General features: G+C 43.1%; 1 protein-coding gene across 1 annotated transcript; it reads right to left on the reverse strand.

The window, feature by feature from the left end:
• Positions 1-1310: 1310 nt before the first annotated feature.
• Positions 1311-13427, reverse strand: RBP3 (retinol binding protein 3). The gene is made up of 4 exons (XM_008502039.2): positions 10380-13427; positions 5354-5544; positions 3995-4137; positions 1311-1639 (listed from the first exon to the last, which is right to left on the reverse strand). The coding sequence occupies exons 1-4, from the start codon at positions 13425-13427 to the stop codon at positions 1311-1313; spliced, it is 3711 nt and encodes a 1236-aa protein (XP_008500261.2).
• Between the last annotated feature and the right edge of the window lie 324 nt (positions 13428-13751).

The raw sequence follows: 13751 nt of genomic DNA on the forward strand, positions 1-13751 counted from the left end.
TGACTTACAGGTGGCATTTTGTAGAGATGAGAAATTTTGAGATCTAGATAAGAACTATATTTATTTCTAAATCGTTACAAAGACAGATGGGTAGGTAACAATTGTAAAAATGACAAGGAATGTTGTTCATTGAATAAACTCGTGTATAATTCTGTTAGTTGTCCTGGAATGCACTATTACTTAATAAGTAGATTGTTAATAGAGTGCAAAGGATATTTCTCCTCTTTCTTCTTGTCTGTGGGGCAGGACACACAGCAATATGTTGCCTTAAGTAGAAACATATGCCTTTGCCCCCTGACTGTTGTCCTGAGCAACGGGTGAAAGAGTTATTTTACAGCCTTTGTCCTGCTCTTTCCCCATGCCTCTTCCAGATACTAGGGAGAAGCTGGTATGCACCTAAGAAATCCAAGGAATCTGGGCAACCCTGACAGACGGGGGAATGGTTGGGTTTGGTACATCTAAATGATGAAATGAAGATGAGACAATTTAGCTCTTGCAGTTTGGAAAATGACTCTCTCAAGTACTGTTAATTCTTATTTAAGATTTATAAATAAAGATGTACTGAATCTCCCAAGGATCATAGGTGCCTTTTTCTGTCTTTGCAAGAGGTGTTTCATATGCCTGAAATATTGAGAGCTAGGATTTTCTAAAGAACAAAGGTAAGTCTGTGATTTGGAGCTAAATCTTACAGACCAGACACTGCAACAACTAACATTTACATTTCACCACAGGAGAAGAATCTGGAAACACAGTGAATTACCCAAATATCTCAGCCATGCCCAGAAAGAGTTGGCTTCCATAGAACAAGCTAAAGAAGTCAGCATGTGGAGAAGGGAGTCACTTAAGTTCCCCCTCCTTGCTGGGGTTTAAAGCTGGGAAAGCAGGTTTCTTTCTCTAAAATCTTGGTTACTAGAAAACTCACACAAAAAATGAGGCTTAATTATAAAGCCTCTGCCCAGAATAGCACCATTGCTGATGCTTGTGAATTATTCTGGGTAGCAGAAGGGCCTTCTGACTCCTGTTGAAAATGGGATTTGTGCAATACACAACTCATGGTTTACTGAGCCAGACACGTAACAAAAGGAGGAGCACCTATAGATTGCCCATCCCCTCACATACAGATATGCACATACACACACTGTGTGAGATTTTTGTGGTCTCAATTTTGCATAAGTTAACTAAATTATTGCTAAATCCTACTCTGGGTTCCCAAACCCATTATTAGTTCAACTCCTGAGAGTGAAAGTCCCTCAGGCTCCTTTGAAATTTACTGCCTACCTTTTCTTCCAGGGCCATGTTCCCTCACTGGGCTATCCAGAGCTGTGCAGCTGAGTACTGAACATCTCCTTTGCTTTGATGAGTGCTGTCTCAGAAGGTATTTCCATGTGAGGAGAAACCCCTTTCCCTTCCCAAGAAGTGCCCTCTGCAGAAATGACTGATCTGGAGGTAGGGATGATGATGTAGAAGTTAGTATCATGCACCTGATGTGTCACTTGAGAATGGCAGCCACCACTGGTCTTTTCCCCAATGATGAGAGCTCTGCTCAGTCTCTTCATTATGTATACAAACTCTTCAGCAGCCCCAGCTGTCACAGCACTGGTGAGGATTATGAGCCCCTTATGAGATCCATACCTCTCCCCTGTCAGAAAGAACAAAAAGGATAGGAAAAGAAACATATTTTCTGAATTTTATTTGCATAATGGAGCAAGAGAAGCCAAGATACAGCACATTTCATTCCCATCCTACTATTAACAGCCAAAGAAGTATGGAAATTTACTTCGTACCTAGGATGGTATTAGAGCACTTTTTATAGTAGCCCAGCCTCTATACTGTAAAGAAACCTGTCACCCTATGTGGAGCTTTTGTATCATCAGTTTCTGGTTATGAGCTCCAGCAGCTGGGAGGCCAGCTCATGGTAACTACTGCTTTGCTCTTCTGTGGCTTTGACTTCTACAGGAATTCTAGATCTTGTGTAGGATCTATGTTCAGTAAAGGAAGGACATTGAAGTGCTGGAGAGGGTGCAGAGAAGGACAACAAGGCTGAGAAGGGGTCTGGAGAACAGGTCTTATGAGAAGAGGCTGAAGGAGCTGGGGCTGTTCAGCCTGGAGAAGAGGAGGTTTTGGGGAGATCTTGTTGCCCCCTACAACTGTCTGAAAGGAGGCTGTAGTGGAGTGGGTGTTGGCCTCTTCTCCTCAGTGACCAGTGATAGGACAAGAGCTAATGGGTTCAAGTTGCACCAGGGGAGGTTCAGATTGGATATTAGGAAAAATTTATTCACTGAAAGAGTGGGGAAGCATTGGAACAGATTACTCAGGGAGGTGGTGACGTTTCTCTCCCTGGAGATAATAAAAAAACCTGGTAGACGTGGTGCTTTGGGAGATGATTTAGTGGTTAAGGTGGTGTAGGACTGATGGTTGGACTTGATGATCTTGGAGGTCCTTTCCAACCATGGTGATTCTATGAGTCTATGCTTTTATGATTCTATCCTTTCAGAGGAATAGGATAAGCAGGTGAGGAAAGTGATGTTTTCCACAGCTCTATCAGGAATACTCAAAGTCTAGCAAGCCAGATGTTCAGTAACACTCTCCTGCCTGCTCTAGGAAACTCACTGTAATAGAGCATGGCCTGCAAACCATGGAGGTAGTATTTTATGAAATTATAATTATAGTGGTTTCCCACAGGTTTTTATAGTCTATACATGGAAGCTCTTGCATGGCTTTTGTCCCAAGCCTTTCAACAAACACTCCTTTATTATTAGGATCTGAGCCATGTTAATCTCATTTTCTTACATAAACTCCAGCTGACAGGAGTAGTAGGTATTTTGTACCTTATTATATCTGAACATGCTAGAAACTTTTTGAGAGCTTAGTTCCTTTGAAAAAGTGGCTGATGCATCATAGCTAGGACTTGGTAACTTGAAAGCTACTCTAAACTGTTCTAAAAATGCTTTTCTTTAAGTTACAGTATGACATATAAGTGTTATATGAAAGTGTGAGAGGGGTCAATAGCATGGTAATTAATTTGCACATTATCTTTGCTCTTATTTCACTATAGACATAATATCCATTAGAAGAGGCTTTTCACAGTAGATATATATAATACAGGACCTGATCCAGCTCCTTTAAAGTTATGAGGCTGACTGCTTTCTTTGGTGGGACCTGGAATTTGTCCATGGTAATCACACCCAATATCACAGCTCACCTGTGTCTGGGAAAACAGATGAACCCTGAAGGCTGCAACGAAGCCACTTTGGCATGCTCTAGGCCAATAATTGCAGACACCATTGTGACACTTTTTTTTTTTTTTTTTTTTTTTAAATACTGTCTTAGCTTTAAAGGGGAAAATAATTAAAACTGATGTTTGAGGCTTCTTAGCACTGGAACAGCACTTTATGAGCACTGAAGAGCCCTGTTTCTGCATGTTTCAGCATCTCTTCAACTTCTCCTAACAGTGGGGTGGGATGTGTATGCATCCACGTGTGTGATATATTGCCAAATACTTTAGATTCACTCAGATGTGCAAAATGTAGTGCTTTTCTCTCTCTCTTGCATTCTCTGGACAAACTGGGCTACTCTGGGTGTTTTCATCTACTGGAATACTGGTTTACACAGGAAGGAAGTGAGGAACTATATGTAAACCTATGTGAGTACTGGAAGAGATACTACTAGAAGTCTAGGCAGAACTTAGGCAACTTTGAAAAGCAACAAATCACAACTGCTGTACACAGTATTTAGCTTAATGTCTAGGGGTGAGCTTACAAAACTCTGCCTAATATACACCATTCCTAGGAGCAATAAAGTGTTATTTATAGAGGCCACTGATGAACATGGCTGAAATGTACATTTTTGTTTTTACATTCCCTACACAGCTTGAACTAATCATGGCAGGTGCTTTTACCAAATGAGTTATGGTGTCTAATGGCTAACTTCAAAATACACAAGGGAGGGCAGCTGAAATTAAAAGGCAGTAAAAAAAAAACAATTGCAATTTCACCTTTGAGCTCTGGCTGAGTCCACAGTTCCTTTACTGAGTCACTGGGTCTGTCATAAACTTTGTCCAAGAGAACTTGGTGTCCTTCATCAAAGAAGTATGAGCATAGGACTGGTATGGAAGTAGTGGAGCCTCCAATATTGTGCCTTTTCAAAAATTAAAAATATTAAAGTACCAATTAAAAACTTGTGTCAGACAATAAATCTTCCTTCCAAATATTGTTCCTTAACAGCAGTACTGAAAGAGCTTATGGCTATATTTTGATACATTTACATTCATTCTCCCTTATCAGCATTTGCACATTTACCAGAAAAATAAAATCCTATCTAGCAGCCTTGGACTGCTATTACACACAACAGAAAGAAAATAAAATTCAAAATTCCACCTGAGTGGTACCTCACGGGAGTGTGTTGTTGTTTCTTGCCCTGCCTTCTCTCTATCCAATCTCTCTGCTCTCATTGCTATACTCATCCTTTACTGCACATGATGCAAATCCCAGAAGAATATTAAGGTTTTCAAATATTGAGAGCCCTATGATGGCAAAATGGTCCTACATTAAAAACGAGTCCTTACAAAGGCTTTTTTTTTTTTCCTTTAGTTGATCTTTGTAATGTTATGGGCTCAGAAAAATTAGCTCTGGACCATATCTAAATATTGAAATACTGGAAATGTATCAAAACATCTATTTTGATAGCTGGCAACTATGAATATGCTTCCTTCTGGCTCATAATACTTGGAGCACTGTTGACAAACTGGAGTGCCCTGGAGAATCATAAGTTAAGAGTAGGCATATGATGCTGTGACTTGCTGCATCAAAGCCCAAGAGTGCTACAGCACAGTACTTTCAGCAACAGTACCTTTAAGCCTCATTTGTGCTCTGTGCACAAGGATCATTCTGTACCAGGCTGATTGCCCAGGGTAACTTAGCCCTACAGATATGCCAAACTAGATATTGTAACACAAATGGATGCATGGTCTGTTTTTTGGGACTGTTGAATCACTTGACCACTGCCTGCAGTAAAAGATTCAATGAAACTTATATATATATATGTATATAATTAATATGAAGTACATGAAGAATTGATTGGAATTAAATCAGAGACAGAAAACGGATGTGACAGCCAGGACTGCGTTCTGCATCATATTCCCTAATTTTGCCTGTTATCTCTAAACATCTCAAGTGATGGTACAATTTATACTTCTAGACTTTTACTGCTTCCCTTTCCTGTTTTCCTTTTCTCATTTAATACCAGCAATGTTAGCTTGTAAACAGGACAGTAAGCCATGTAAAGCTTATTTACAAATTTATAAATAAAACACTGTTTTAAAAGAGCTTTTGTTAATTGCCATTCAAAAGTTTACCTCATGTCTATGATTAATGCATCTGTGTGAACAATTTTACTCCAAACATGCTCTAATAGTAGGTTGGACATCTGGGTTAGAAGTTCACAGTCTCCAAACATATCGAATCTCAGATAACCGATATTGTTTTCAAATACTTTTGTGTGGAATGAAGATTTAATCAGATCTTCAAATCCTTCTGGGGACGGGATCTGAAAGAATATGAAAAAATGGAACAAGTCATTTGTTGGCACTTGTAGCTTGGCACAGGATTTAAAAAGTATTACATGGGTCAAGTTTAGTTCAGGTAGTACATATGTGAGGAATGTGACCAGTTTTGAAGAACATAGTGAATACTACTACGATTTTTTCATATTAAGCATAGATTTGCATTGACTGCTCCACTGTTTGCCCAATATGGAGTACACCAACAGCATGCCCAGAGTATGGGTCAGGCCCCTATTTTTCAGGGCTAAGTTTATTTGTCAAGATTACAGGAATTTATTTAGACCAAAGAGGATGAGAAGGTTACAAGAACTATTCCATGGCCTACAGCTTAGGTAGCTATCTCAGGCTTGCCATCCAAGTCCACTTGTTTCCTTTAGCAGTTCTTTCTAAATAAGGCACTTGGGACTTTCACAATCTCTTGACTGGCTTCAGCTGACAAACAGCTGCTGACTGCTGGTGTAGCTGTCCCCACCCCCTTTGATGAGTCCCTCCCTGTGACAATGGGAAACTTCATGTGCTAGGCATATGTGAGGACACTCACGAGGTAGACTGTTAAATCTCTTATATGGTGGCCACATGCCTGAAGTCTCACGTGTTGGGCTCTGATTGATTCAGTTTTGTTCAGTGTATATTATTGAACAGCAGAAAAAATTTAATAACAATGTTTAGTCAGCTAATAAAGTTGTCCTGGTAATCCCTACATGTATTGGAATAATAGCCTGCTCTTATCACCACACTTATATTTTGCATGCATGTGCCTGAAAATTTAAGACTCTTGTTCAGATTAAGGAGATAAGGTTTAGGGATAGATATGACTTATGTAACCTTCAGTGATATGGCTCCTTCTCCTTAGGATTACTTTGAAAATAGTTTTATACTTGCTTTTTAATCAGTTCCCCTTTGCCACAGCTCAGCCCCAGACAATTCATACATTTATACTAGCAAGAATGAGTCAGCAGTGAGCCATGTGCCAAAAGAAGCTCTCCCAACCTGCAATTATGCTTCAGAATGTAGGAGATGCCTGGGCTTTCTGCAGCTGCGGAGAAGTCAGGCAGTCAGGCAGTCTCCTGCCCTACACATAGTGCTCTGTCTGAGGTTTTGCTCCCGCCAAACACAGGTCTGCCACAGCAGAAAGAGGGTTTCAAAGGTGTATGAACACATCTGCATTTGACACAGCTGAAGCAAATTTACCTTTATCTGGGGCAGTATTACCCCCTGTATCAGACTTCTGGCTGTCCTGGGTTTCTTCATCATTCAGTGGCTTCTCTATGCCAAAACTGCCAATATCTCAAACAGTAACTTAAAAACTGTTGTTCTGGGTTTGTGTGGTGCTGTTTTTGCTAGCGGAGGAGGGACCCAAGGCTTCTTAAGCTTCTGTAAGAAGCTGCTGGAAGTTCCTCCAGCTCCAAAGTGTCCAGCTCTGCCTCTGGCTGATGCTGAGGCCATCAGTGACAATGGATGCATCTCTGTAATTAACATATTCAAGAAGGGGAAACAATTGGCTGTAAGAGCTCAGGGCAGAGGAGAGGAGGTGGATAGAGCAATACCAGGGAAGACCGATACCAGAGGTGAGAGCAATGCCAGTGAAGAGATACCAAGGTCGGTGAGGAAGGAGGGGGAGAAGGTGCCTGAGTGGAGATTTTTCCTTACATCCCATGGTGAGACTGACGGAGAGCATGGTGGAGCAGTCCTTGAAGGGTCATGATGGAGCAGTTGTGGCCCTGCAGCCCATGGGGAATCACGGAGGAGCAGATGTGTACCTCCAGTGGTGGAGGAGCCAGTGTCAGGGGAGGTGACTGTTCCTGAAGCAGGCTGTGGCTCCATGGGCCACCTGTGCTGGAGGAGTTCCTGAGGGACTGTACCCCGGGGAGGCACTTAAGTTGGAGGGGTTCATGAAGAACTCCCTTGAGGGAGGGACCTCACATTGGAGTAGGGAAAGACTGTGAGAAATTCTTCTCCTTGTGGAGGAAGGAGTGGCAGAAAACAGCCTGTGATAAATGAACTGTAAACCCCACTCCTTGTCCCTCTGTGCCTCTTGGGGGTGGGAAATAGGGATACTGGGAACAGAGTAATTTTGGGCCCAGGAAGAAGGGAGGGTTGGGGTGAAGTATTTAAGCTCTGGTTTTTGTTTTATCTTTGCTCTGTTTTGATTTGATTAATTATATATTAAACTGATCTTTTCCTCAAGTTTTGCATGTTCATAACTGGTGAGTGAGACCCTCCTAGTTCTTATCTTGACCCATGAGGTTTTAGGTGGATGTTTTTTCCTTGACATCCCAAAAATGGGAGAGGGGGAGCATGTGACCTTTGTCATTGGTGAGACCTAAACAGTGAGAGCTGTGTTGGCCAGCAGTTGATCTAATAGTGTCTATCTACTGTATTATTTTCTTTGTTTTTTCTGCTTGTTCTTTTACTGTGCTGGATCACATCTTTGTTCACTGAGGACTTCAGTGCCTGCTAGCTGTGTTGTTCTTAAAGCCTCAGGTCTCATGGAGTAAAATGAATATTCAAAGCTCTTGAAGAAACTCTTCATATTCATGGCTGTAGGAAAAGGTGTGAAAATACACCTATTCTATAGGTTCTAAGGCCAGAAGTCAGTCAAAAAGAACCCAAAATGCAATTTTGGGGGAATTGGGAAAAAGAGGGGAGTAATCTAGGACTGACATATGAGAGACAGTTACTGTCCTGGGAAGCTGCAGATTCATGACATTGGCACATGGGCCATGTGCTGCTGGTACCTAAGGTGTCTAGCTTTAGTTCCCTAAAACTAATGGCTAAATCTACTGTAGCAATAATTGCGATGGAAAAAAAAAAAAAAGCACAAACAGATCTTTTTTGGAATTGTCATTCACAACCCACTGAAAATCCCTAAAATTAGAAAATTAAAAGTACTGCAAAAAGAACAAAAGTGATTAACAAAGTGTCATATCCTTTCTTCACCAAATCTGAGAAACAGGTATGAATTGCAGCAGACTGCATTCAAAGTATTTGGGGCCAAAAGAGTCATTCAGGGAGACTCTGGTCACTTTAAATCAACATGAAACATTTGCCAGAATCAGGCGGCTCTGCTTCCATAAGTGGTCTCCAATACTAAGATATTCATGGACACAGACATCACAGTATCACAGTATCAGAAGGAAGGTATGGCTGGAGGGAGAGAGAGGCAAAGAGAAGCATAATCAGTAGGGATTATTGAGCAGTGCATCAGGAAGTTCATAGACCTCTGCCTTACAAGCAAAAGACTATTTTCTGCATTGCAATTTATGCAACATTTGCCTCTGGGAAGCCTGGCTTGCAAAGTGGCATTTATACATCAGAAACCTCTGGCTAGCACTGACCTTGCTGCTGTCATAAAAGAGACTTATTCTTCACCCTGTATTATGCTTCAGCAGCTATTCTAGTGTCGCAGATGCAAAGGTCTACATGCATTTTACTTGTCTGTCTCCTATGTCCCATCCCATTCTTCCTGCAGTTATTCATCGTCACTTTCATTTAATTGTGTTGGATCTGCTTCACTGTCAAGGTCATTATCAAGAAAATACCACTGACAAAGAAAGAGTGACTTGGAAGGAAGGCAGCACAAGACAAAAAGTAGATTTTGGGTTTTTCAGGAATAAATGTGATATAGCTTAAAAGAGCCACTATATCTGTATATAGAACTGTAAAAAAATATAAAGTTACAAATGCAATTAGTGCCATAATGTAAGATCATTGTAATCTTAAGATATTTGGTATTTGTGTTACTGGTATTTGATATTCCTGAACTGGACCATGGAAAGCGTTCCTCTTGGACCCGCAAAAGCAAGGCAGGAAATGGAGGCACTTTTCCTGCTCAGTGCTATAAGGTTCACTGCCAGGGCAAATGCATGCTCTTCAAAAAGTAATTTTATGAGTTCCTGGAGAAGATATCTTTGAGAGTCATGCTAGAGAAGTAGCTTGAGAGGAGCTAACTCCATCCAAAACCAGGATCTAGTTATCCAACCCTCTCTTTAATTTGAAGATGGAATTTTAACAAGTGCTCCTGGGAGCTCCCTCCAGCACAACAGTGAACAAGAATTTCCAAGGCAGACCAGCATCTAAATACCAAGGCTCAGAACAAAGCACAAACTGTTACACAAACCCCAAAGCAAGGGCAAAAGTAGATTATTAAAAGTCAATTTCTCTGTAGGGCCACCTGGCTTCCACACAGATACTTCTTCCAAAATATTTATAGGTCTCTGGGAAATGGTCTGATGCTGAGCATGGGATACAATCAGAAAACTTTCCACTGTCACTACCAAAGCAGTTTCTTGAAGCAATTTCTTGTAAAGCAATTTTTAATAGAAAAATCTATTAAAATATATAGCAGCATGTTTTTTTGGTTCATGAATTTACTCTGGTCCAAGCAATTTTTTCTTAAATTACAAACCTGGTTTGCAACCACTGAGTCTCTGCACTAACATTACAGCTTGAAAAGCCATACCACTGAAACAGAAAGGATCACAGAGAAAATGAGGTATCTTCCCTCTAACCATGAAGCCCTGCATCAAAATCTTTGCTTGTGGAAGGATGGCAACAGAACGAGATTCACAGCCTGAAGGTTGTTGTCCCCCAAATGAATGCATCCCGAGCTACCACCTATTACCACAAACTACTACCCTGACTTGCCTCATTGTCAGGGAGAGCTCTGCCTCCAAACCCCCCTCAGGCACTGGCTTCTCTAATGGGCACAGGTAAATCCTGGTGGGCTTATTATATAGGCTAGAAATGAGATAGGATATCTGACTCAGTGGTCCCATTCCAGCTGACATCAATTTAGGTGGGTACAAGAAAACTGTACCTGTTTTGGTATGAACCATGGGATGCTGTCCTTGGCATGTTCAGGGATGTAGACCATTTTCAGGTGCTCATCATCAGAAAGAGCTTGCAAGTTGGCAGTCACCTTCCTGGCCAGCTCTTCTTCTGTATTAATCCTTCTATAACTGTCTTTGTTGATACTGTTAGTGAGGTTGGATGCTATAGCAGTCCCGATATCCACAAAAGCATAATTATCTGCCACAAGCTTACCTACAGCTTTCAGTGTGTGTGGCACCTGGGCACGGAGGCTGGCAATGTGCTGAGCTACAGCCATGGCTTCACTGGTCTGGATGGTGATGTGTGGCTCCACTCCAGACACACTCCACACTTTGCCAGTGACTGGGCTAAGCACCACTTGGCTGGGGATGGAAGCATACAGGGAACTGTTCCCAACACGATAAATGACCACTGAGAGGGAACCACCTACTGTGGGCTCACCAATAACTGTGGCCCGGTGTAGATCCTTCATAGCACGAGTGAAAGCTTCAGCTGCTGAGCCACTCATTTGGCTTGTTAGGATGTAGATGTCCTTGTGGGAGCCGTATCTCTTGCCAGTGACCTGGGGAAGAGTCCACACCTCTGTGCTGCGGGAGGTACTGCGGTCAAAGACCGTGTACAGGTGTTGCCGAGGCTCAGGCTCAAAGAAGTAGGAGCAAAGTATTGGGATGGCAGTGGAGTAGCCACCTGTGTTGTACCTCATGTCAATAATCATGGCATCTGTGTCCACCAGCTTGTTCCATATCATCTGCAACAGCTGGGGCCCAATGGCCTTCACTGTTTCTGCCTCAGCCATCATATCAAAGCGAAGGTAGCCCAGGTTGCCTGGCAATACTTCTATTTTGAAGAGTGCCTCAATAATGTAGCGTAGCTCCTCAGGGCTGGGAATCATGTTTGGAAACTGTTCTTCTGGTGTTGGTTCCACATGACTGTGGAAGACATGAAGACGATGGTCCCCTGAGGCCTCTTGCAAGTCACTGGTAAGGTGGGAAGCCAGTGTCTCAAAGTCTACAGCTGACCGATAAACTCCTTGGGCCCGTTTGGTGCTAAGCATGGCATTGGCCTTAGCAGCCACTTCTGGGATGGCATAGTGAGCCTCTAGGAGTTGTCCAATACCCTCTAAAAGTACTCCCATGTTCTTGTGGAAAGCGAGCACCTCTTCAGCCTTCTCCAGTGCATCCTCAGCCAACACTATGGCATCAGGCACAACTCCTCCACCCATCCAGCTTTCCCCATGGTTGTCAATGAAGGTGATAACGGGAACTGTGATAGTTAGGCCGTGGCTTATTCCCTGCTCAGGCTGCAGCAGAGGGAAGGTAACTGTGTGTGAGAGGCTTCCTGCTGTGATCTCACCAATCAGTGTGGCACGACCCAGGGACTGCATGAGGTAAGCAAACTCCTCAGCAGCTGTAGCAGTGTAGTGGCTGGTGAGCAGGTAGATGCCACGCTGAGCCCCATAGGGCTGGCCCAGCAGCTCTGCCTGGCTGTTGTGTTCCTGTGTGTGGTTGGTGCGCCTGTCATAGGTTGTGAAGAGATGGATAGGGCCAGCAGCAGGATCTTGGAAATAGGAGAGTAGCACAGGGAGAGCAGAGGAGGAAGGCCCCCCAGGATTGTAACGTAGGTCCACGATCAAGTTCTCTGTATTTTGTAGTGGCTCCCACACTTTATGGACAATGTAAGGTCCCAGCTTAGCAAGCACAGAGGCATCAGCAAACTCATCGAAACGCATGTACCCAACATTGCCAGGCAACACCGACACCTTGAAGACAGTATCCACCAAGGCACGCAGCAGTTGCTCATTGTCAGGTAAGTTTTCTGCCAATGCAATTGGTTTCTCAGCAGGGGGGGCAGAAGCTTCACCTGGCATCATGACCCGAACCAACAAGCGGGGATCTTCAGATAAGCTCTGCATCTCAGTGTTGAGTTTGGTAGCCAGGTCCTCTGCTGATTGCACAGAAGAGAAGTCAGAGGTGACGAGGTGCTGCAGCATTGCTGGCACCCTCTCCACTAAGCTGTAATAGTTCTTTAATATGTTTACAAGGTGGGTTAGGGTACCAGGCAGTGCTCTGCGCACTGCCAGGATGTCCAGGGATTTCTGCAAGGCTTGCTCTGCCTCAGTAGCCACACAGGGCATCACCCCACTCACCTCCCAGCTCTGTCCACCCCCACTCAAGGGGCTCACAGATCGTGACACGGGAACCATCATATAGAAATTCGAGGGGCCAATACGCAGCTTCTGGATATCCAGTGACCCCCCAGCTGTCTTCTCCCCAACAATGATAGCTCTCTTCATGTGCTTGAGGATGTAAGCCACATCTTCAGCTACTCCTGTGGTATGCCGGCTGACCAAAACAATAACATCCTTGTCTTTGCTGTACCTCTCTCCCAACACCTTTGGCAGTGTCCATATCTCTGTGGTGGTGTTGGAGGGTCGATTGTACACAGTCTCAACATGCAGCATCTTGTCTTCTTCATGCAAGTATGAGATAATGAAGGGCAGGCCAGAAATCTGTCCTCCAGTGCTATAACGAAGATCTATTACCAGAGCAGATGTCTCTGCCAGAGTCTTCCACACCTTGTCCACCAGAAAAGCTCCAATTCTTTGCACAACTTCTTGTCCTATGATATAATCAGTCCTCAGGTAGCCAACATTGCCCTCCAGCTTGTCATACATGATCACATGCTCAATAAGACTCAGGAGTTGTTCACGAGTCAGGGAAGCCTCGGTTTCTTGTTTGGGAGCTGCATGCAGTGATGGTTCATAGGAAATCACCAGTCTTGGATCATTCAGAGCACCTTGTACTCCTGCTGTTAACACACTGGCCAGCATTTTTGGATCTGAGATGTCCAGGATCTCTCCACTCTTGATTGCTTGTTCAATGGCTTCTTGCATTCCCTCTAGGTTTTCAGGATAGCAATAATTATCCAGAAGGACTTTAGCCATGTCTAGCACTAGAGTTGACTGAAAGATTTCCTCAGCAGGTATGCTGCACATGATCAGTGCTGAAAACAGGAAGAAATGTGTCCTGATCATTTTGTCTTTGTATGGAATAGAAAAGAAGAAGTCAGAAGCTCTTATTGATCAAGATGAATGTAGCTCCCTGATGGCTGTTGGTGAATCACACTGAGATCCCTCTGTTGAATCCAGGTGCACTGAACAGATAAAAATCTTCTATCTGCATTAAACCTTTAATCTCATTAAAATGGAGTGCATCATCTGCAGTGCTCCAATAGATGAAGTTCAGCTCCTTACTACTTCACAGTCCTCTTATGAAACAGTAATAAACTTCAGTCACCAAGGAAGATCTTTCTGGAAGTTACTTATTTTCAAAAGGTAATGCGTTGCCTATTATAAAGT

Source organism: Calypte anna, chromosome 6 (genome assembly GCF_003957555.1).
Source record: "Calypte anna isolate BGI_N300 chromosome 6, bCalAnn1_v1.p, whole genome shotgun sequence".
Classification (NCBI taxonomy): Eukaryota; Metazoa; Chordata; class Aves; order Apodiformes; family Trochilidae; genus Calypte; species Calypte anna.

Coding starts and splice junctions, on each gene's coding strand:
- RBP3 (XM_008502039.2), bottom strand. CDS start 13,427: ATGATCAGGACACATTTCTTCCTGTTTTCAGCACTGATCATGTGCAGC. Junction 4,138..5,353: donor GCATTAATCATAGACATGAG/GTAAACTTTTGA, acceptor ATTTTTGAAAAG/GCACAATATTGGAGGCTCCA. Junction 1,640..3,994: donor GACTCAGCCAGAGCTCAAAG/GTGAAATTGCAA, acceptor TCTTTCTGACAG/GGGAGAGGTATGGATCTCAT.